Source organism: Dromaius novaehollandiae, chromosome 5 (genome assembly GCF_036370855.1).
Source record: "Dromaius novaehollandiae isolate bDroNov1 chromosome 5, bDroNov1.hap1, whole genome shotgun sequence".
NCBI classification, from domain to species: Eukaryota; Metazoa; Chordata; class Aves; order Casuariiformes; family Dromaiidae; genus Dromaius; species Dromaius novaehollandiae.
In genome coordinates, this window is record NC_088102.1 from 26,779,140 (window position 1) to 26,803,870 (window position 24,731).

General features: G+C 46.1%; 1 protein-coding gene across 2 annotated transcripts in view; it reads right to left on the minus strand.

The window, feature by feature from the left end:
• The window catches only part of FLVCR2 (FLVCR choline and putative heme transporter 2), a 39,096-nt gene extending 24,596 nt beyond the window's left edge, over nucleotides 1-14,500 (minus strand). For both annotated transcript variants that reach the window (XM_026120274.2, XM_064512295.1), the window contains exon 1: nucleotides 13,871-14,500. In XM_026120274.2, coding sequence (XP_025976059.2) covers nucleotides 13,871-14,416 — 546 coding nt within the window. In that variant the 5' untranslated portion in view covers nucleotides 14,417-14,500. The remainder of the gene's footprint in view (nucleotides 1-13,870) is intronic.
• Between the last annotated feature and the right edge of the window lie 10,231 nt (nucleotides 14,501-24,731).

A 24,731-nucleotide genomic window follows, 5' to 3' on the forward strand; every position in this document is an offset into this window, starting at 1 on the left:
GGAAAAATAACAACACACTTTCTTTCTACGTTGATGAGTTGAACTGATCTACCTTCCAGATGGACAAGTGCAAGGGCTGGCATAAAAGCTGTCTGCTCCTGACAAATGAGATGATAACATGGCTCAGCCATTTTATGACACCCTTCCCTAAAGGGCTCTCTCCCAAGACAAAGTTTATTGTATTACCATTCACACTTCTTCCACTGGCCCAGGAGAGCCTAGAAAAAAATCATGGTGAGAGCTAAAAAGCAGCACTGAAGCACACATCCTACACCCTGAGGTTGTGTGATGGGGCTTGACAGCTGCCCCCGGCTAAAATGCTTGGCTCTGAAGAGCTGCAAGAAGAAACCCCTGCAGCTCTGGTCTCTGCTGTGCCAAGCAGCCCCACATGTCCAGCTGAGGAGCTCCTACAGTGGCAGCACACATGCTTTAGTGAGGACATTAGGGCTCTTCATAGCAATTTCTCCAGAAGGACAGGGTGCTGCAGCAGCACAGGCTTTGCCACACTGACAAGTGGGACTAACAGTGGCACAGACCTTCGGTGCCACCCTCAAAGGGGAGAGAGAAGAAATGGCCACTTTGATGCTAAGGAGCACACCCCTCTCCAAAATGCACTCTGTGCATTTGAGAGTACTCTAAAAAGAAGAGGAGGCCTACAAAAGCCACATTTTTCTCTATGTTTCACTGTTTATGGCTGTGTTGCAATCACCATTTAGCTCCCAAGCAGTGTATTTTCCTGCTCCTCTGGCCTTTCTCAGCACTTGCAACCCCCTAGGACATCAGAGAAAGAGCCATACTCAAGCTCAGCTCTTGCTTGTCTCAGAGAGGTTTTTCTGCACACTTTCCCTTGTTTGGGCCAAAAGCAATATTTTGCTTCTCAGCACTCTTACTTTTTCCATTTTCTGGCTTAGGCCAAATTTTGTTGTTGTGGACAGTAACAAGGGGCACACGTGAGCTCCCATTAGGTGGAAGGAAAGAGAAGGCACCCAAGAAAGACAGGGATGCCAGGCAGCTAATGCAGCCATTCTCATGCCTGCCTGAAACAAAGTTTTCCAAATCTCCTTTGCAAGCCATACCATTTGCCTGGAGCTAGAAAAGCACAAACACTGCTGGAACAATGCTAACTGGACCAGTATAGACCAGCAACAAGAAATATCCCTCCCTTTTCCCACCCATGCTGGCTATTCATGCTACAGCAATGCAGCCTCTACAGAACCATTGCTCTCATCCTCACACTAAGAGAGGAGATAAGAGTATGCAAAACATGGAAATGAGGAAACATTCAAACTAAGCCCATAGCACCCATTGGCAAGGATCAACACCATAAAACAAATGTTTCAAGTGCCACATCTGCTGGCTTGGACAAAAATCAGCTCATGCCACCTAGCCCCAGAAAAATCTCCACAAATTCCCTCTTTCTTCTTTCAGCTGGTGGATTTTTGAGAATGCTTATGAATCAAAAAGAGCTATCTGCTAGACTCAGAGACCCTATTTAGCTTACAAATGAGTAACCTTCAAACATTTTTGGCCATCTCCTCGGGTGTCAGACAGCATCCTCCATGGGGACACTGGGATAGCAACAGACATCAGTGTCGAGCTTATTCTCAGCACTGGGACATCACAGGAACCCAGTGGAAATAGTCATCAGGAGATGACAGATCTGCCATGCCAGTCCAGGGCACTTACAGGAATCAGAATAACATTCAGGCATTAAGTGATAGACAAATGAAGACAGCCACAAGCTGTGCTGTCCTCAGTAGTAAGTCAAGGACTGAAGGAGGTTAAGACGAAACTTCAGAGACCACAGTGTCCCATAACCGTTCACTAGCAAGGTTTTTCAAGCCTTTCTAATGTCCACAGAGCACAGATAGCGTCAGACGCGGGACTGAACTTGGCAGAGCTTGGTTTTGTTCTGACGTGGCCTATCCCCAACCCCTCATTATAGTAAGTAAGGTCTGCTCTCCTTCTCATCTGCACTGCCTGCTCACCTGTAAGACTCACCTTTCTCCCAGCAAGCACAATGATCAGATCGCTTAGAGGCTTTATGCACTGATCTTCATTAACTTACAACACCTCCCAGTTCTCTGCACAACAGAAACAAGCCTGTAGTTGCACAGAAAAGGCAACTACAGCAAACCCACATGCTCATAGAGAACACACCTACAAGGCAAAAGCTTATTTGTTTCTGTACCAAGCTTATTTTGGCTGGCTTATGGGAAAAGTTGGCCTTGTTGCTCCAGTCTGCCTGCTCAGCCCAGGACATGACCACACTAGGCTTCAGTACTATTTCCTTAGCATTCCCGAAGGCTTCAAGCCTTGAGGAAAACCCTCTCAACATTGCTCCTTCCTATTCAGGGGAAGAGTCCAACCAGGCCTTACATATCAAGGGCAATCAGGTCCCACCCACGCTTTCCCAAACAAGATCTATAAATCTCTTCCTAGAAATTGCTCCTTTGTCTTACCACGGTTTTATTCTTGGAAAAACAGTGGAGGGAAAAGGTAAATTTGCAGCCTGTAGCCTCTGACTGTATATAACATTAGGGTAAAAAACACCTCTCAGCTTAGACCCAGTCCAGTACCTGTGATGTTATGTCCTGCCCACAAACTAGTCTTGTGCCACTGCTAGAGGTCCAGCTGGCTGGCTGCACTGAAAGCCTCCCAGCTTGTTCTTTGTTTCCAGAAAACAGACCTAGGTTTGGGGTTGATTTTGCTTCATAACTTTCCCACTTATCTGGAAACACTGGTCAGAAAGGTCTTTCTGGTCAGAAAGGTCTGCCAGCACTTACGCATGAAGAGAAGCCTACCTGCAGCTGGTGAGCCAACACTAACACAGCACCCAACCTGCCAGATCTTGCCCCAAACTCGCTTGCAGCTGCCACACAGCCTGAATGTCAGAAGCTCCGTATCTTCCACTCTTCACTGAATGAATTGGATTCTCTGGGCATCTCAGTAAATACTAGCCATGACAGCCAACTCCAGATCTCATCCAGCCTTAAGATAAGCATTGAATGCTCCCAAATGAAGGGAAGTAAACAGGAGGACTTGGATTTTCTTCATACAGATTGAAGAAAATAATCTCAGCAGAGGTTCAGGTAGTATTCAGAGCCCTCACACAGAAGATCATGGACTGGACTCCTGCACTGGCCGCTTCTAGGCTTTTTGCTGTGGTTTTATGAGTCCAGACAAACACATTTCAGTCCCTGCAATCACATGCTATTCACATGAGTTGCTGAACTGCAGCAAAACAAGTACAGGAAAGAAGGAAGGACCCATGCTCTAATCTGATCTCTGCCAAGGGGTTTCTCTGGGACCAGCCAAGACTACCTCTTTTCAAGTCTCTCTCTAGTTTTCTCTATCTGAGAAAGGATATATCTAATGTACCTAGCAGCAAGGCTGCTGAGAATCTATTTTGCAAGTCAGTCAGAAATCCTTTTCTGGAAAGTTCTACAGTTACTGTCTATCCAAAAGGACACAGATTTACTCAGCTCTCTTGAACACTCCTGTTGTCTTTTCAGAAGACCAATACATTCTTGCTAACCATAAAAGGATGTTCTGTCCTCACTGTTTCCCCTCCCACCTCCCCAAAAAAAGACAGAAATCCTTTTATCCACTATGGGTTTCTTAAACCTTTGAGAAGGACTGCAGAGGGGAAAGAGGAGGACTGGAAAAGGGGAAAGAAATCCCAGCAATAGGAGCCACATTTTGTATCTCAGGGCGACTGACATTAGCAGTCCTAGGAAGATGAAGTCCCTTGACCTGACTAAAAACAAAGGTTTTCTGGGAAACACTCACAGACCCTGGATTATCCACAGCATTTTCAGCAGCTAAGACAAGCTCTCAACAACACGATGAGCATTACACAGCAGATGCGTGATCTCTCCTCAGGAGATTTTTAGCTTGATTCTCAGCAGGCCAGTGACCAGATCACCATCACCCCAACAGACAACAGTGTGGCTGGATATTTGGAAAGTTTAAAGGTTTCTTGGACAAGGGAAAAATAACTTTTCTCCCTACTCTACACCTCCCACATCAGGGTTGGGAAAATAAGTAAAAAGAAAATTGGCTCTGCAACAATCTGTGCTACCCTCTGTACATCAGTCATCAGGGTTCATAGTGCAGTCCTTTTCACCAGCATACATATTAGCATTTCCAGTCTTCGTAGAGGCAGGCAGATCTCCAAGGCCTATATACACAGGTTCTAGTTCCCCAAACTAAACACGTAATTCAGCCTACAACGTGATAGCATATCCACCCACACATGAAATGCAACCCTGTCCTGATCTCCAAATATCTCACCTCCTCAGGAACCAGTGCTGCACTTAATTTGAAGAATGTTTGGGGGAAATTTTTAGGCAGAGTACCAGGGAAGTCAACATCTACAGCAGACTGCGCTGATTAGACAACCTATTCTCTATGGGGTGAAGTTAAACAAAAAAAGGATAGAAAGAACGTATTTCCTACCTGAATTTTGTCAAAGGGCAGTCCCTACAATGACATCAGATTCAAGATTCAAGTGTAAACAAGAACAGACAACAAATCCAAGAGAAAATGGCTAATATGCTGGTATAAATATATATGCAGTCTTGAAATGAAAAAACTGAAATGTCCAATTTAAGTTTAGATGTTTATATACTAAGAGTTTGTTGAAGGAAGATAAGCAGTGCAACATCAGCATAAAAACTGTACATGCATTGATTGACAGAGGAGTGCATCTCTACCTTAAAGAAAACTAAGAGTAAGCAACAGGAATACAGCAGCTCAAAAAATTCCATAAGTAAGCAAGAATATTGACGGGGAGACCACCAAACCAGAAAGGCCAGGTGAAATGTATTTAAAAAAAAAAAAAAAAAAAAAAAAAAAAGGCGCAGCAAGGTGGAGAGATGCTGCAAAGGCAGAAAAACACAACAATGAGAAGCTTTGGGAATGCCTTTGCAGGCTAAATAAACATCATGATGGGCACGATGCAGAGACTGAATATTTAGATTCCATAAATACTCTTTTCTGCAGAGAACCTATAAGAAGAGGCACAACTCCCGATTTAGGCCTAGAGCAGCACAGTATGACTATGATCAATATTACAGAATGGTTCTGCACCACACTCAAATTCAGCTTCCTTGCAGCAGCAAAGAAACCCTCCAAATTACTATAGTGTATTTAACTTTCAAGAAGGAACCACCTAAAAAGAGGGAAGCTTGTTAAAAGGAAATTAAAAAAGAGAAGCCAAAGAAATTGTGTGTATATGAGTGTGGAGGGCAGGTGAACAACAGAGGGCACTGGGACCCACCTTGCTCTCCACTTGCCAGCCGGGCAAGTTCTTAATGCAAGTGGCATTAAGACTGCATAAAGACACTGCATCAGAAGCTCTCAATAGGTGCAGAGAGTATTATCAAAAGATTTTAGAACACAAAAAAACCCATAGTTAAAAAGCAAAGACAAGGTGGCTGCTAGAAGTAAAAAAAAAAGACATCCCTCAAAAACTGGATATTATTCTTTCAAGCAAGGGAAAGAGAAGACTACGTAGATGTACCATGCTAAAGTAAAATCAAAATCAGGCCAAAAAAGGCTGAGGAACAACTTTACATAGGAGGTCAAAACTCTTACAACAGAGGTAGAATCAGGAAGCCTGCAGGCCAAATTGGAAGAAACTGTAACAATCAAAAGAATGTTTTTTACATGTGGATAAACCCAATACAAGGGGCTTTTCAGACACTATGATCTCCACACAATCTCAGGAAGTTCCCAAACCAAGACTTCCGAGAGGTAGGAGGTTATACTCCCTTCTTATCATCTTTCCCTTAGCACTTGTCACTGACTGGCTGGCCAATGACTGTCTGAAAAATTTGTCCTGACCTAGTCCAGATGCTCCTATGTTCTGATGCATCATACCTTACCAGAGAAATGTCTTCTGGAAAAAATCAAGGGCTTCAGCAGCTCTCAGACAGCAAAGAGAGCTCATCCCATTTATCAATGCCCCACTGCAGCGACTCCACCTTTCAACTCCCAAAAGAGCAATTTTTAATAGAGCCAAAACTCATTTTGATCTGGGAATCCCTTTCACACACAATATACCACCATCACCCCAGGTGAGCCTGGAGAAGAGGAAATAGGAGAGTCTAAATACTCCCTGTAGATCTCTTTGAGGAACGTTTGTTAAACTCTGCCAAATTCAATGTTCTAAAGTGTGAGTAAAATCAACACTTTACTTATGCCAAGGACTTAACTCCTGACAGGCCACACTACGCCTCCCACAGCTTGCACAACCAGAAGTCTTTTAAGAGTCACACCAATCCATTTTCCTCTAGACCACCTCTCTACCTCCCACTGAACAGATTCTAACAGTGCCTTCTCCACTGCCCCAGAAAGCAATGGAGCAGGAAACGTTTAACTGCTGAGAAGAGGCTATACTCACCTTGAGCCATTTGCTTACAAAGAACAGCACTACCTTCAACTCCCCACGTCAATATCATCCAAGGAACGTGGAGATGAGTTACCCTCTATACAACCAGAGAGACTACCACACCCTGGAAGAAAATGTTTGATACTTTAATTATTTTAACAAATTAGTCCTGCCATTCACACTGACTTACTTGCAAGAATTATAATTTTTTGCCAGGTATGTCCAAGCCTGAAGGGCTTCACATTTTCAATATGTCCCTCTCCAGACAGAATGGTAGAAATGTTTTTCAGATTTTTTTTTTTTTAATCCCAGTTAATTCTAATGCAAGTGGCTTCAGATACCAAGACCTTAAAGCAAGTCCTGTCAGACTCCCACCAGAATGATAACTTACCTGACAACATTATCCACCCAGAAGCAAACGTTCTCAGTGTAAACATCAACAGAGCAAACCTGCACACTGCAGATGTTGCTTTTCCAGTAACTACCATCTCAGATAACCATCACAGTTTGTCAAATTAACAAGCTGTCTCTCCAAAAAGCTTTCAGGCAAAAAGCACAAGACAAGAATGGCAACATCCAGGCCATTCAGTAATAGATGAAAATAGACCAGGGTGACATGTAGCCCACGTTAGCTATCCTCTAGTACAAACCAGTGCAAAGATGCAGAATGTAACTTGCAGTGGCAAAGTGGCATGTATTCGACAAATAAGTGGAGAGGAAAGTTGCAGTTGACTAGATCTGAATAATGTACCTTTTGCTGTACTAGGGTAGCCCTTCTTAAGGGGGTCAGAAGGGCTCGTTCTGCTACATGATGCGTATGAGGGAGGAGAACTTTGAACCAAGCTCAAACCATACACATACCACAATGTGCAGAGCAGACAGCACCACCTTCTCACACCCTGTGACTCCTACTGCACATCAACTTCCCAACTCTTTCCCATCAGCATAGGTCCCAGCGACTTTTCTGTACAGGGGGCTATGGTAGAACTGATGTTACCCAACTGAAGAACTGTGCAAGGCAAAAGCTGCCAGGTCCTACCCAGTGTATTTCCATATGCATTGCTGTCCAAAATATGCTTCTTCCACACCACTGACAGCAATACTAAAATCCATAAAAGCCTGTTGAAAACCAGATAGTCAGAAAGTGAACACACTAACATGTTTGCAAACCACAGCTTAGTCACCTTTCTTGCAGTGGTTTAGGAAGCAGAAAGGATCTAAGTTGTTCTTAGCTTCCCTTTCATTTGTGAGAGGAAAAATTGTAATCCTGACCATGTGAAGAGACAAGCTAGGGCTTGGGGTCTTTTTTTCTCTTCTACTGATGTGGGAGATAATGCATTTCTTCAACTGCAATTCCACAATCACAGCTTTTCCGTAAGTAAACTCCCTTCCTCATCATACTTCTGCTTTTGTGGCATCATCTCCTTGTACTGTTTAATATGACGCAATGCCATATGATGAAGACTGCTGCTCCATGCAAGTCATCCAGGGCCTCTCAGCCTTGAATGCACTTTCCCCCAGTTTTCTGTGAAAGAAATGCAAGACAGCAAATGACAACAGGAGATAAAGACACTAATGCAGAAGAGGCGGTTCAGTTCCAGCAGCTACCTGTAGAGGACCGGTTCTCTACATGCAGTTTTGTCTCAACATTGCTGCTGCTGCTGCTGCAAAGCCGCTGCTGCCAAGGCGCGTTGGGCAATGCCGCGCCGGCGCCCCCGGGAGCCGTCCGCGAGGTAAACAACCTCGTGCATCTGCACGAGGTAAAAAAGGCGCGAAAAGGGCAGAAGGTCGTCTCTAGGGCACAAACCGCACGTACTCATTTGCCATCTGCGCATGAGCAGGAGATCCCCAGATGCCCCAGCCCGTTTCTGGAAGGTTCCGAGAGGGTGGACTGCGCATGACAGTTAATCTGCATGGGAAGTGAGGAAGCACCTCCCGGAGGTGGGGCAAGAACCTATAAAAACTACAGACGGCGTGAATAGAGGGGGGGCTTGCTTGCGACGACTGAGGAACTCGAGCGGAGTCAGCGGAACCAGACGGGAGCTTCCCGCCGCTGCCGCCCCCCCCCCCCCCTCCGCCACCAAGACTCCCAAGAGAAGAGGACCAACGGGACACCGCTGGATCCACGGGTGGTGATATCTATCTTTCTCTCTCTGTCTGTCTTGTCCTTTTCCTCTTTTTTCCCTAAACGTGTGACGCAGGACATGTCTAGTTAGTTGATTCCTTAATAAATCTTAAAATTGGTTGGCTGGTGTCGTTTCACCTTAATTCAGTCCAAGGGCATCACGAACTTAGTTGTTTGGCCCCAAGGGGAGGGAGGTCATCCTGAACGACTCCCTTCGGGCCGCGACACTACCTCAGCAGCTGCTGGAGTCCTCAGTGGGGAAATAATACTTTGGTCAAGGACCTAATACAGTAAGAAAACACTGACAGTCTCTGAGAATCCCACAGGACAAGTGCTGAGGGTGCCACAGGGCAGCCCCTCCCAGCAAAAACATTGCAGTCATTCATTTAACTCCCATGCAACTTTCTCAGCACATACTCTGAAAGCCAGCTGCTTTTGTGAGGGAGAAGGGCGAGCTGCCTTTGGTGTGTGGCTGGGAAGGGAGCATCAGATGAAATGGGTAAAAAAAAGTTCATTTCAGGTTCCAGTGTCCATTTATAGAAACTTAAGCATTCCTGGGAAAGCCACGTTGCTATTTAGTCAGCACGCCCTCCTGCATTGACCAACCTCCAGGATCTCGGAGAGCTGGCCACGGAGCACTCCTTTCGATCCAAGTGCTCTGATCCGCTCTGCCCTCTTTACAGGCAGAGAAAGGGAGCCAGGGCTGGAGAATGTCACTTTAAACCACTGCCACTACCAGCTCCTCTCAGTTCCTTGGTAAAATCTTCTCTATTCTAACAGCTAAAACCTTGGGAGACAGAAGCCCAGGTTATGTAGGGAAGCAAGGCAGATCATCATCTGTCCTTATTTCTAACAGGGATTGGATATCATCTGAAGAGAAGGGGAGACCCTAAGCAGGGACAAAACAGCCAAAGAGCTCTAGAAGTCTGCTTGAAGAGAGGAATCTCATAGGACACACTCCATTTCCACAACAGTTAGACTTTCAGATGCTGCCTTATCTGAAGGGCAAAAGGTACAGAACAGAGTCAGTAGTGAGGCATCAAAAAGCTGCACACGCACAGCACAACTTATACTGTGGACTTACCAGCATGGAAGCAATTGCACACATTCAGATGTTGCAGACCTGATTTTTCACACATGACCACTGCACCCCCTGCAGATTTCTTCTCCCAATTCAGAACAAGAGGAAAGGACCTACCAGGAGAGAGAGCATTTCCCTGAATTCCATTCACACCTTATCATCCTGTTTCTCCACTTCAAAAGCCATCAGCTAATCACTGCTAGACTAGCACTCCCAGCAGCCTCCAGATAGCACCGAGAAGTTCTGCCTGAGGCTGCTTCTGTTATGGAAGTCCTGAATTACTTCAGTCACAGGCAGGAGTAGCCCAGATGCATCAGAATGAGGATAGGCCCCACCTGAAGCTCAGCAAGCTGTCCCATCATCCTCCCCACAGAGATGAACATGAAGCTGAAGTATTCTTTCCTCCCAGTCTGCATCAACACCTTCAAATAATAAAAAACAAGAGTCAAAATCGCAGCAGAAAGATATTCCCATGCTCCTACTGCTGCATCTTTACTCCAAGACCATCAGCTGCTTGTTTCCCTTTTGTCAGAATGGCAAGAGCCAGAAACAGTGTCTATTTCAATCAAGAAATTAGCACCACACAGGTGACAAAGACAGAGTCACAGAAACACAAATGCTCTTCCATTGCCCCAGCACAACAGTTACACACCTCTCTGTGTGCTGCTGATGCAACTTGCTTATCAGGTGACACCAGGGAGGTGCAGCAATAATAGGTGCTCTCAGAACAGACAAGCATGAACAAGCCTGGCTCAAGCATAGTGACCCAGCATGTGCCACAGGAGCTGAAGCAGAGAGCCAAAGAATTTTTATACCTGGCTGAAGCTTATAAATGTCAAAAAGCCTCAGGAATTTAACCCATTAACTAAATATCCCCACCACTGTAGTAGTTCCGCCATGTTACAGCACTGTGTGTGTTCACCCTCAAAGACAGAAAAGCATGTATTTTAAAGAAAGGGGCAAAGCCTGCTGCCCTAGCAAGCCCGTATTCTTGACAACACTCAGCAATGTTTCTTTCCACTGCAGGCCTCTGTTGCTACATGTTACCAGCAAAAAATGAGGGGACAGTCTTCCCTTTTGATACAGAAATATTAAAACCATTTGCTGCAACCTGCTAGGTTAGAACCACCACCCCAAACATTGCACCTACTGACAAATCAACACACTGAAACAGAAGTAGCACAACCCTGATGCAAACTGCTCTGTCCAATCCACTTTGGGCACAGGACTTAACGCAGGTCTCCAGCACTGAACTCCTCCATAAGCAACACCATTGATGTCTTAACAGATGGGCTACCACCAACGGCAGCACTTCTGAAGTACACCAGCCAAATTCCCCAGAGATTCAAACACATCTGAAGGACATTAGCCAACTCTGCAAAACACTCTTCTATTTCCTTATCCTAGAACTTCAGCCTCTGGAAATGTTACTGTATAGGTTTTTCCTGGTATTTCAAGTCAATGAAATGCTAGTAATATTTTAATAACATTAAAATTGTAATGCTAAAGTATCCACTTGCAAGTAAACCCCATTCTATACCCTATCCATACTTGCATTTGCAGGGACACAGAAAAGGAATGGAACAATCTATGCATTTTGCTGTTAAAACAAGGTAACATAAAGTGGAATGAAAACCAGCAAGGGAATGTGATAGCCTCCTCTGCAGGTGTCCAAACTCTTCACTTCTAGAAACTCTCCAGCATCTGTTCAAGAGTGGTCAGTCTAACCCCTCTTCCTGCTTCAGATACCACAACTAACACAACATGATCAGAATAAAGCGAAGAGAATCTGATATTCTCTATTGGGATTTTTAAGATATTTAACACCTCACCCAGTCTGACTGATTCAATGGTTTACTCTTCAGGGCTAACTTTGAACCTGAAGGTTACTATCACTCAGCAAGCAGTAGCGGCATCCAGAGCAGTCATCACTCCAACAGACACAGCAGCACTCCAGCAAACGTTGATCAGCGTTGTGGGCAGGACTCCCCTCAGGACAGCACTGTTTATGGCTACAGAGTGCATAGGAGCATAAAGAAGGCAGATATGTCAAACAGACAAGCAGTGACCCTGCTCTGCTCTTCCGCGTAAGAGTTTGTATTGCCAAGTGTTAATGCCCTTATCTGGCAGGAAATCTGCAATGTCTATGATAGAATTTTCCACCTGGAGGGGCTGTAATTCAGACTGTAACTAAGTGACATGGCTAGGAAAGGGGGGAAAAAAATCAAACTGTTGTAGAGGAATGAGCGTAGGCAATAATTTGCTGTAACGGCATACTGTAATTACAAAACCACTATATTATGCCCTTTGTTATCACTCCCTAAAATACAGTCTTTTAAATACAGAGTCAGGAAAAAGGGAAGCCTCTGTTCCCCCTACCCAACATCACCGCTAAACAAAGTAGCTATTTTTCATGCATATAACAAACTTTAATTCTGCACCTCAAGACTATTGATTAAGGGAAAGAAATGAATAGGTTCTTTCCTATGGAGCACGTCCTGCCTTCAGTCTTTGCCATTTCTGACCTCTCTGATCCTTCAGAAACAAAGTCTGGACTAACAAAATAAGGGCTATATACTGAACTGAGGTCTTACTGCCATGTCACTTCAACCACCAGAGCAGTGCAATGGACAAAAAGTTTAGCCAAACTTTGCTTTTCACAACTGTTGGACTAACACCCTCCTTTCAGGACGACAAGGATGACAAATACACACGCAACACAGGCTAAAAAACTCATTGTTTAGATTTCTTATGCACACTGTTGAGTTACTCCACCTGAATAAATTAAAAAAAAAAAATCTGACAGCAAAATGCTCTGTTACTTATTTACTCCTAAATCAGCAGGGTGCTCATGCCAAGTTAAATGCCTCCTGACCTAAAGATTCATTTAAAACACATAAAAAACAGCTCACTAGCCTGGGTGATAAGAGTGAAGAGGAAAGTTTAGATTCACTCAGAGAAAGATAAGTATGTTTTCTTTTTCCAGAAGATTAACACTGGAGCCTGCCTAACTTGTTAACACTGTTCCACAAACTTCAGGTCCTCAAATGCCATCTCCGAACATTCACTTCTTCTTGCTCCAGCAATATCTGAATAAGTACGTGAGCCCAGAGCGAGAGGACAGAGGACCTCAAACCATCTGCACACTAAGTTATCTGCAAGGAACAACGGTTCTTTAGAAGCTGCCTGAACTGCAAGCCATTCAAATCTGAACGGAACTCACAGGCTGATGCTCCAGGACAGCGCACAGAGGTTTGTTTAGTTGAGTACATGGGGTCTTGCAAGCAGTAATGGGCACAGGGCCAGCCCAGCAGCTAGTGCCAAGGTCTCCTTCCCTCTGCCTTTAGTGTCAGCATCAGCGTGGCACTCACTTCCCTTCACCACACTGCACCACTCTTAGAGTAATACTGGTGCAGTGTGGTGTAAAATAGACAGACTATCTGCTTCACACAACAGGGATCATTAGCGCAAGGGTCAAGAAGCAATTTCCCTGATCCTTTCAAAAGCCGCAAAAAAAAACCCTCCTCTACCTGGCTACAAGAAAAGAACATTACAGCTTGAACAAACCTGGGTCACTGGCCTCCCTGCCCTGCCTTAACATAAGAGTGCCCAGGGAGCTTACCTTGTCCTTGCTTGATGGAAGATTTGCTTCTTTTCAAAGCAGCTCCTTGTGGGAACTCAGTATCTTATTTTTAAGAGGTAGAAAAGTGCTAAAGTCTTTTTTTCCCAGGGCCCAGTTGCAAATACTCTTTTCAGTACACACGCTATTCTCTTTTGTCCCATCCAGTTGTCAGGAGGAGAATATCACGCTGTCAAACCCAGATGTAACTACAGGTCTGGGGTCTGCAAGACACTCGGCCTCCAGCATGTTTCTCAGCACCACCCGCTCCCCTCTGGTCCATCCATTTGTGCTAGAGTCATACCCTTGGGCCAGCGACTCACAGACGTGCAACCGGGAAGGTGCTGGAGGAGACAGCAAGTCCAAATCCTGCCCAAAGCTAGGACCATACCCAAACCCATCCTGCCTCCAAGTCTGTAGACTTACGTCCTGCTCACCTCACCTGCCCTAGTTACCTCACAGCCAAACCCTCCTCCTCCAGGTCCCACTGCATTTCCCAAAGGGGATTTTGCATGGACGCTTCTACCCCCACTCCTGCCCTCCAAGCCACCCACCTCTGCCCCTTCGGCAGAGCTGGCACCTCTTGCCCCCTTCGCAGCCCCCAGCCTCCTCCAACCGACAGGCGGCTGGGCAGCCTCGGCCCGTTACCTGGTTTCCGAAGACAGCGATGGAGCAGGCGGTGGAGACCTCGTGGGAGCCGAACCAGACAGAGGCGATGCGTGAGGGCATGCCCAGGATGAAGACCTGCGCCAGGGAGCAGATGACCTGCCCCAGGACGGTGACAGGGAAGAGGTGCGGCTTCAAGCTGCCCAGCTTCACCCAGGCGCCCAGGCCGTTGAGGGCCGAGCCAACCAGCGCGATGGGGCGCAGGCCCCGCTTGTCCAGCAGCCAGGCAACAGGGAAGAGCAGGGGGATGTAGGTGATCATGTAGCTCATGGAGAGCCAGTCGATGGTGAAGGTGGTCACACCGTAGAAGCGCACGAAGATGTTGTTGATGCTGCCGTACTGGATCCACTGGAAGGCGTTGCACAGCGAGTAGCTGCTGAAGAGCAGCACCACAGCCCAGCGCCGCCGGGACAGCCGCACCTCGGCGGCCGCGGCCCCCGCCGGCCCCCGCTCCCCGGGGCCCTGCTGCTGCTGCTGCTGCTGCTGCTGCTGCTGCTGCTGCTGCTGCTGCTGCTGCTGCTGCACCATGGCGGCAACGCGGACCGCACGCCTCGGCCCCGCGCCCCTCGGCTCGGCTCGGCTCCGCGCCGCCTCGGCCGAGCACCTGGCCGGGAAACCCCGCCCGGCCGCCCCCGCCGAGCTCACTGGCTGCCGCGGCGCGGGGAGGCGCCGCCACCGCCTCCCGGCCCGGCCCCCCCGCCCTCCGCCCCGCCCCGCCGCGGGAAGGGCGTCGCGGCCCTCAGGGAGCGGCGGCGGCAGCGCCCGCGGCGGCGCCCGGCCGAGGGGCGGTGTGGGGCCCCAGGGCGCCCGGGAGGGGGCGGGGCCACGGCCAGACGGCGCCGTTGGCCGTAACGGCCGCAACCGTCGCAGCCGCCGCAGCCACCGCGGTGGCAGAGGGGCTGTTGGTGCCCTCTCGCCAGAGTGCTCTGAAGGCAGCCCCGGCAGGAGGAAATGCTCCCAGGCTCTCAGCACCTCCAACCTCTTGGCCAGAGCAAAAAGCCCGGCCCGAAAGCCATCCCCCCCGGGAAGCTAAGACCTCGAAGCATGAGCTAGGCAGTCCCATGCACCGTGGATACTGGGCCGTGAAGACGAGCCCTCGGCCAAAGCAGGCTCCTTGCGGGTCCACAAAGGAGCGCTGGTAGTGGGGAGACGCAAAGTTGAAGCGCACGAGGGAGGCTGGTTGTATCAGTGCATTTTCTCTTCTAAGGCCTAGCGCAAGAAAGATTTAAGCAGTCCGTAGATAAACCTGAAGTGATGGATAGGCTCTGGACTGAGCCAGGATTTTGTTTTGGAAGAAAACTTTGTACAACTGTTTGCAATGCCCGACCAAGTCAAAAATGCTAGTGGGGGCACCTGGAGAATGTGCCATTTTTATTTTTCATTTGAGCTGACTTTTAGCATTTTTGCATGACATGGCACACTACAAAGTGAAAACATACAGTGAAGTGAAAATTATCGCATTTCAATGATTGAAGCAAAACAGCCAAAAGTGATACTTGTTTTCATCCTCACAGAGACCTTGTAGTTAATGAGTCAGCTCATCTTTTCCAATTACTGTAGCGACCTGTCACTCTTTGATAGATTACAGCTTAGGGATCACTTATGATCCATGGTTCATTTAATTAACCTTGTGTTATCTGAATTGTATAGACATTGCTCATCACAAGCTTTAAAACATGGACTTGATTGCATGCTCGTGTTCAGTTCTCTTCCAGCACTCAAAGTTCACTTGAGGAAGTGGGTGTGTTGACCTATCTTTAGAACATCACATTCCTGAAAGAAAGACTTAGGCAGGCCACAGAACCAAAAAGTGACATTTATTTGGCTTGTATTTACTTTGTGAAACACTTTATCAAAAGCTACTATCACCAGCCTGCAAGTTATCCACCTGACTATTGCCAGGACTAGAATCAGAGACGCAGCTTTGGTACTTTTACAGTCTTATTTCCCATGCAAGCAGAAAAGCTTAGGACCAATTATTCCAGGGAGAGCAAATGTCAGCCTAAGTGGTTCTTGCTGCATATCCTCACAGAACTCAATTCTTGGTACCTGCTTGGGGGTTTCCCCACTTAATTTAGTCTCCTTCTTCCATGCTGTGGAGTTCTCCCAGTGGAGTGGCCAAGTAGCACAGCTGGAAAAAAGCGAAACCAGTGCACCCTTCCCAGTGTAGTCTGCTGAAAGCACCTCGGGGCTGAGCTGCAGCCTTTTCTACTGTCCTTCCGATCACTTGCCCAAAGCTTTGCAGTGAACGTCAGAGCTCACCTGTGGAACTCGTTATGATGATACAAGATAATGATAACATAACCCCGATAAATAACTAAGACAGAAAAATACAGAAGCAAGGGCCAGAAAAGAGGTTTTCAGTTTGATTTCTTATTAGGTTAGGCATCCAAAGTTACTCCAAACTCTGAACTGAGACAACAGAAAGAACAGAGGAATTTGTTCTAATAAATTTTTAGTTTACATCCATCAAAAATGCAAATGCAAATAAGTGATGGTGGTGCTGAGGACACAGGTAAAATGGCATAGGAAAAGGAGTGTCACGGTCCAACAGCTAGTCTATGGGAATTCTTAGGATATGCCAGCAAAATAGTACAGAAAAATAGCTTTTGATACAGCAGATCTGAAAAGGTCTTGACAAGGTTCTCCACAAGACTGTAAAGGAAATGAAGTCACCCAGAGGTAAGCACTATCACTGATTAAAGAGTAGTTGAAAAATGAAGTTCAAGAATAGAAATAAACAGGTAATTTTTAGCATGGCAAATGGTTTTCTCTGCTCAGATGAGTATTGTTTATTAATAATCCTGAAAGCAGAGTGAGGAACAAAATTTGCTCATATGACTTTAGGACTAGGATAAATCCAGGAGAACGGAGTTATGTTCTGTATTGAAGTCTGAAGAGCTCTCAGCAACAGAATGAAAGAAATCAGTGACTAACAGATTGAACATTGTTCCCAGGCTTGGCTCACAGTAACAAGAGGGCAGAAGAAAAAGTGGAAAGAGCGTAAAGGGAAAAAATAAGGAGCTGAGATACTGTCTTAAGTTAGGAAAACGCTGAGAACAGATAACATTCTTTACGTATGGCTAAGAGAAAAATAAAGTGCATACATATAGAAAAATCTTTAGATATATAAGAGGAGTAAAAGTACACTTTGAGTCCTCTTCCTCCTGCCGACCCTATTCCAAACTGGAGTCAGAAACAGCCTGTCATCTTGAGTTGCTTTCTAGTCCAGCCTTGAGCTCCTAAATATCTCCCTAACCTCTTCAGTCTTACCGACAAAAAGTCCATAGCAAACCAGTGCACCGCCAAGTAGGGAGCCTTTCGTTCACACTCAGCTGATGTCTTAATGCAATCAGAGAAGTCAAACAGTAAGCCAGGAATGACTAAAATAAAGACCCAACTGAAAATAACAGCTGAAAACAGAGGAATGAAAGTAGCACTCAGGCTCTGATGATAAGTCTGTCAAGTGAATTTTAGATAGAAAAGCAAGCTCGAATCTGCAAGCACTACCAAATGCCAAATTCAATTAGTCAGTTATTTTTCATATTTCACATTTCCCAGAACTCTGCTCCTCTGATTTCAGGGTTGTTTTGTTTTGTTTCTGGCTCTATGAACTTTCAGTCATCCCTTCATATCATTCACCAATTTCTGGACAAAACCAAAACCCCTTTGCTTTGCATTTCTCCTTCTCTCCATTCCTGCATCAGTTTCTGCTCAGACAAACCTCTCCCCCTTCCTTAAGCAGCACAGCAGCTGCCTTTGGATTTTCCTCATCACAGCATCTTTACAGAAGTTCTCAGCCACAAAAAGTTATTTTTATCTCAAAACAACCCCATGGAGTGTGTTTTAAAGCTAGAGGGAAATCTCCTTTACATGGAGATTGTCGCAAGTGCTATAAAGGTTACAGAATTTTGTAGCTGAAGTATATGCAAATGTTGAAGGTCCTAAATTAGAGGCACAGCTAGGTCCCAGATTAAATTTAACAGTGCAGGCCATCAGGTAGACCTTAGCAGCTTCTCAGCCTTCCCTAGCAGTCTCAAGAAAAGCCAGCTTCTGACCCTCTTGGAATATACTCTGCTCTTATGACCTTCATGCAATTTGTTTGTCTTATATAATGACTGAAGAATATGCCTTGCTACAAGATCCATCTTCTCAAAGCCTATCCGATAAATATAATCTGTAGGGATGATGCTGGTAACCATAATCTAGCTTTCTGATTTCTAGCAGGTGACAACAGGGCTCAATGGCAAACAATGGCAATAACAAAAGGGTAGAGGAAATTGGCCTTGGAAGTGTGAAGAAGGCCCATTAGAAAATTACCCTGAAAAGAATAATTCCTGGATCCCTTTTCCCTTCCACACTGGATCAGAGTTCTAAGGAGTATGAGGCCAAAAGGGGAAGGTTGCTAGGAGAAAAGTGGCTACCCAGGGACCTACTGGATTTAAGAGGATTAAAACTCAAAATCCTCCAAGCATTCAGTTCCTCCAGAGACTGTTCTGGGGAAGCTAGGATCCTCTTAAACGTAAGCCTACAGGATCAAAGGACATGCCTTACTCTCAGACTCACAGCACAGTGATCTGTGCCTATAAATCTCAGCACAGCACTTGAAAGATCTAGCTGGCGAAGCTCACAGGTGGCTCTGTCACATTTTGACTGATCAGGTTGAGAGCTAAAAGAGATCTCTGGTCTCTTCCAAAAAACCTGTCATAGCAGACATTGCAGGGAAGATTACAAGATCTCGGTCATTGGAGGCTGTTAAGGGTAAGTTAGACATTACATTTCAGTGTCTTTATCGGTAGAAAAGAAAAAGGGAGAAGGTGGAGCTGCACATCAGTTTAGGCTGATAAAGATGGGCACTTGGGAATAGCACTGAAGGCAATTTAGCCCCTAGTCTTAGACATCTCAGACAGAGAGGCGTGTACTGAGAATCATTTTGTTGCAGCAGTCCTACCAGGACTCCAGAACAGTATACAGGGAGAGGATCATATATTTTTTACTTTACTTTTATTTTATCAAGTTCAGCACCTAAACTGCTATAATGGAGGGTTTTAGAAATCAGGTATTTGTATGACTAGACTAAATGGCAAGACTCAAAAACCTGACAGGACCACTCACGTCCTCTGGGTATTCCTAGCTGTCACACCTGGATGCGATAGGACAGCTGGCTGCACACAGTGCAGTGGCCTGGCGAGGGGTGCGGGACAAAGGCAGCGTTGTTACCTTGTAGAGCGGGGAAGGAAGCTGCGAGCCCTCTGCTGGCACCCATAGCCTCCTACATCCCAGAGCCGTCAGAAAGCAGCAGGCTCTAAGTGTACAGTTTGCAAATGCCGTGGATTAGTTTATAACTATGGCTTAGATGCACAATTATTTTGATACCCTCAACCCTTATGAATATTCCCTGTTATATTTTCTGTGTAGAAATCTGGACACAACTACAGCAATGGACAACTACTTTTACAACAGTGCAGTGTGCAGGCAATGACCTTCCTCAATATAAAGCTTGAAGACTTAGTTCTACAGTTAATTTAGAGAAGACTGCAGACCTCAGTACCACCAAAGGTGTTCAGGTGATAACTTTTAGCACCAAATCTATCCTATTCAAAATTTAAGACCTTTCAAAAGCATAATTCTAGTTCCAACTAAAGGACATTTTGCTCCTCTTCAGCACATCTCATCTGCTCTCAGAGAATTTCACTGGGGACACATTATTTGCCTCCATTTTACAGAGGAAACTGGCATCAGGAGTTAACGTGGTTTGCCTGTGGCTCTGCCAGAGGCAGAGCTGTTGTCCCTGTCTGGTTGTCTCACACCATATGACCTTGTCTGCACTGGCTTGTCCAACAGCAACATGAACTACCATATCCTTTCAGATCTAATCTCCCTGTTCAAAACCAGGCTTTAACACACCTATGGCTTTAATGTAACCCTGTCCGGTGCAGGTGTGAGGTTTGGATGGATGAATCATATAAGCCTGAACTGCAAAGACACATGGGACTGCATGACTGAAGTGCTAATATTCTGTCAGCTTGTAGCTGCCTTCTTGCAGCAAGAAAAAGGCATAAAAATGGAGCAAGTGTACAGCATGGAAGTGCCCTTAGACCCATGGTTCCCCAGATGTGCCGGTTGTTGGTTAGCTCACACCCCTTGAGACACAGGGCAGTTACAGTACCTCCACATGGCCTTCTGCAACTAGATATCAACTTGCTCTGCCCCATGCTCTGATCTGGCCGGATGACAGCCAGCTCTAATCCAAAAGCTGGGTAGCTGTGGTTAGCATGCTGCAGTGCTTCAGCTTCTAAACCCCGCTCTCAAAGTTTGCTTGCAAAAAGCTTTGGAGACACACACAGTTGTGAAGACACACATGCATAGCCTTTCTTTGCTCTGGCACTGGAGTGCAACCACCTTATTCTGCTGTGCACAAAACACGCATATAGAACATGAAGAGTTCTTTGCTCAACTCAGAATAAAAGAAGTGAAAAAAGAGCCAGCTAGACTCAAACCTCAGCCACAGTCTAGATTTACATCCCCAATCCAGATCAGGGTCATAGATTAACCCCAAATACCAAAAACTCAAAGTATATAAGCCCTTCTTACTCAGCATCCTCCAGCCTTGATCTCAGTGAGTCATACCAGTTCATGCCAATGACACAAAAGAGTTTTTCGTCTTCTAATGCTGCAGCTGGTATTAATTAATAATTAAAGAGTGCTAGAAATGTGCGTTGCTAATTAGTAACTCAGGCATGTTCCTCTTCTTCATCTACACTCTCTCTTCAGCAAAAACAACCAAGGACAAATACTGGGGACCAGGATACTACATGATCATTGTGGTGAGGGAAGAAAAGATTCATTAGGTCTTAGGAAAGAGAAAAGAATCGGTGCAGGAGTTGGGAAGAACATGCATTCACTCTGCAGTGAATGTCTCTGAAGCAGTAAGATTCTCAGCACCTGGAGTTTGCAACAAGAGCTGTGAGAAAAATGGTATACTTATGCGGTGACCTTAACACACTGGTTCTAACCCTGCTCTGGTGAAAAATGAAAATATATCCTCTATCATTTAGTTTGGTAGGTTTCTGATTAATATAAATAACTTTTTGTTTATCTACAAATGTTGCTGCCCCACTCTCAAATCCAACCAAGACTGTTAATAAATAAAAGGCAGCCACATGGCAGAACCAGAACACAGACAAAGGAAGCACAGTGCTATTTGCTGGGAGAATGCCTCACTATTTCATGCCATGTTTTGCCTTTTCTCTTTTCACCAGCTTTTGATGTATAAAAATGCTTTGCCTCTCAGCAGTGACTCCTGATCTTCTTTAGTCTCAGCCTGAAAGATCAGCAGCTATACAGCATTCTTGTATGATGAGCACTGCTTTGGACACTACAGTCATTTTAAAAAGCAGAGAGGGTCTCTTTTGTAGGCTGTTGCTTTGGTTCGATATGAAGGATATGATTCTTTTGCTGATGTGGGCTAGCAGCACTAGCAGAAGTGACTTCCGAGGCAGGATTTGCAGAAGTGTATAAATACTTTGGAGCCACAGCAAGGTGGACCAGAGAGCTGCCTAGTCTGACCTTTGCCAAATGGAAGAGATGTACCTCTTCTTCTCCTCTGGCTCTATGCATACTGTGCTTGGGTAGTACCCCTTCTTCTTCCCCAAGAGAGAAATTCACACTTGAATCAATTTAGAGGCAGGACATCGTAGTGATGACAGCTGGGTCATGATGGATGTACCTTCCTGTGAGATGACAACTGACACTGTTTCTCCCCACCTTGGCACCTGACACATTGGGAGCTTGCAGCTGAGCTGAGGAGAAGAATGCAGGAAGGGAATACCAAACATAAAAAATTATGCCGGGCTTCCCATCTGGGGAGATATGTTAAGCTTAAATCAGCACTGAATGTCATATCTTCATTCATCTTACTGTAGAAACAGCCCTGAAATGCTGATACTGAGTACTTACTTGCAAAGCGCTGAGTCTGTGCTTTTAGGGGGATAGAAACAGAGAAAATTATGGCACCCTCCGTATTTTGTGACTTACTTCCCTTCTGCACAGAGTTGTCCTGATATCACATCCATAGGAGATGAGATTCGATGAAGGCCTTAAAGGAAAATGTAACTCCTGTGTCCCCCAATTCCCCATCTCCACCCTCTGACTGTATAAACAGATATTTGCCATACCTCTGCGTTGTCTTACCACAGAGAAGACACCAGCTGTGTCTTCTAAATTTGGAGACAGTCACCAAGGCTTCAAGAGCACCAGGGTAGCTGCAGCATGGTGCCACCTCCCACCTGCCCTCACTGCTCTCCTAGCCCCAAACTGTCTGGGTTTCAGGTGGCTTAGTCAAGGATATTTCCACAGCAGAGCCTTAGGGACAAGGCTGATGGACAGAAATCCAGCCCAAGCACTTCTGCAAGGTCTCTCCTGGGTATCTAATCAGTGAAATCCACCACTCTCACCTCATATATTACAGAGAGTCAGTAAAGGCAATTATGGTTAGTCAGGACTTCAGCCAGGTCTATGTTTTTTTTCAGCATGTAGCTGTTACTGCTCTCCTGTGACTCTTTCCTGTGCTCAGTCCCTTCTACGATCAGCACAGCACTGGCCACACAAGGCTCTGCCAGCCCTACAGGAATGGGAGGTGCTGGGGGATGCTGAGCTGAGCTCCCCACACTCTTCAGTGGTGGTGGAAACCTGCCAGGATCACAGAGAAGAACCAACCCCTGGTCCAAGCTACCGAATCCTTGGGCCAAAGGCAGCCACAGCTCCACGATTATGGTTGGGCTTGTACCTCCCTCTTTGGGCACTGATTACACCCTTACCCGACCCTGGCCTTCACACACACTGACTTTGATCCTCCCAGTCCTTTCCACAGTGCCTAGTAATAGCCAGACTGATCTTTTAAGACAGCTCTGCCATACCAGAGTGCAAAAAGAAAAGTTTTTCAAAATTGAGGACAGCTGATGCCAGGAGAGCTCTGCTTTTGCCCAGTAGAGGCCAGCACAAACGCAGTATTTCAGCAGGCATGTGCTTGCTGGAAAGAGCAGTCTTAACTTTCTACCTGTCTTTCCTCCGCTTGAAAATAGGGTCTCTCTGCATGCTGTGAGCCTTCATCCTTTTTTTGCTGCTTTGAGAAAGCTCTTAAATATAGGACTATATACTGGAATGGAAAGGCACAGACACTAGGCCATAACCTGCCTGGATCAAAACAGGACAAGCTGCCACAGGTTCAGCCGGCACCTGGCTTCACCTGTGTGCCCAGAACCCCTTTCCTTTGGACCAGCAAGCAGCAGACTGCTCCCTGGGGCTGGGCATGGCATGGTTGGAAAATACTCACACAACCCTTTAGAAATGCAAGGTGCCATTGAAATGAAATGCAAAAGAACTTGTGTTGTGGGTGGGAGACACAATGGAAGATGACTGCTGTGGCCACCACCCTGCCCTTTGCTCTTTTTTGAGCTAGTTAACAGTTCATTAGCTGACAACAAGGAGGGCCCAAACCAAGAAGAGGCACTTGGCTAGCTCGGAATCAGAACTATTTGTGTGGGGAGCTTTGAATAGAGGACAGGAGCCTAGGAAGGGGAAGCAAGACGCAGCACAGGTATAATGAGAAGGAATCTCTTCACACAGCCTGAACAAGCACCTGGTGCAGCTCTGCAAATAGCCTCAGGAAAGGACCTTTATCTGAGCTACTGGCTGAAGGGGCTGGTGGCCCTGGGCAGAGATGTTGTCCCCTGTTGTGACTGTGCTAAGGTCTGTCTCCCAGGGGAACCATTTTTCACAACAAAGCAAGACACCTAACAATCATCAGAAACAACTGAAAGGGCAAAAACCACTTGAACCATGCAGATCATCTTCTGCGATCAGGTTTTTGAGGGCACAACTGGGGCAAAGACGAGTCAGATTGGAAGACACGTCCTTTAGCAGCAACGTATGTCTAGTGTTAGGCCAAAACGGCTGAGCACAATGCTGCTTGGAGGTCTTCCAGCTCACAGACAGGCATGTGTCTGGGGCAGGCACTCTAGCTGATGATGCCAAGACTATTGTTTAGGTTCTGGAGAGGATGTTGTTGCAAATCCGTCTCCCAGTCTCACCACTTACCACTTATTTTCGTTCTGAGTTGCAGTAATAAGTCTGAGACGTTAACAGTGGGTAGTCTAGCAATTCTGTGGGCCATTACGCAGAACCCCACCCAACCTGCAGGATATCAGACTTTGACAGCTCTGCGACAGAAATATTGGCTTTGTGTCTGTGTAGGCACGGGCAATACGTGTGTATCAGGGTAGGAACTTCTCCATTTGCAGCTAAAACCAAGGTTAGCATTTTAAAGCCATGAGAAAACACTAAGGCTGTCAGCAAGGATGGAGATTTCCCAGTAGTATAGTAGATACTGTGCTTTAAATCAGAGCAAGCTTTGTTAGGGCTCTGTTGCCTCTTCTGGTGAGGAAAGTGAGCCTATGGTGCTCTGCACGGCAGGCCCAAAGCGAGGTACAGTAGCTCTTTTCTCTGATTGCTTGTGATCCAGTAAGCATGAGGGCATCAGAGCCTAGGGAGGAGTGAGTGAAGAAAACAGGAGCAAACCCACCAGAAGCTGTAGGAGCAGAAGTAGATTTTGTAACAGCAAAACCAAGCTGAGTCCTGTAGAGCTGCTGATAGTTGTCTCTCTCAGACTTAAAGGGAGAAATCCCAGAGAAATACAGTCTGGGAAGGGCCTTTGTAGCCTGGGTGGCTCAAAGCATGGCCTGTGCAAGGGAATAGCAGCTCTGGTTGTTGCATGAATGGATGGAGTGACGCTTATTAGTGTGAGATCTAGGAGAGAGGGTAGTATAAGACATACTGAAATTGC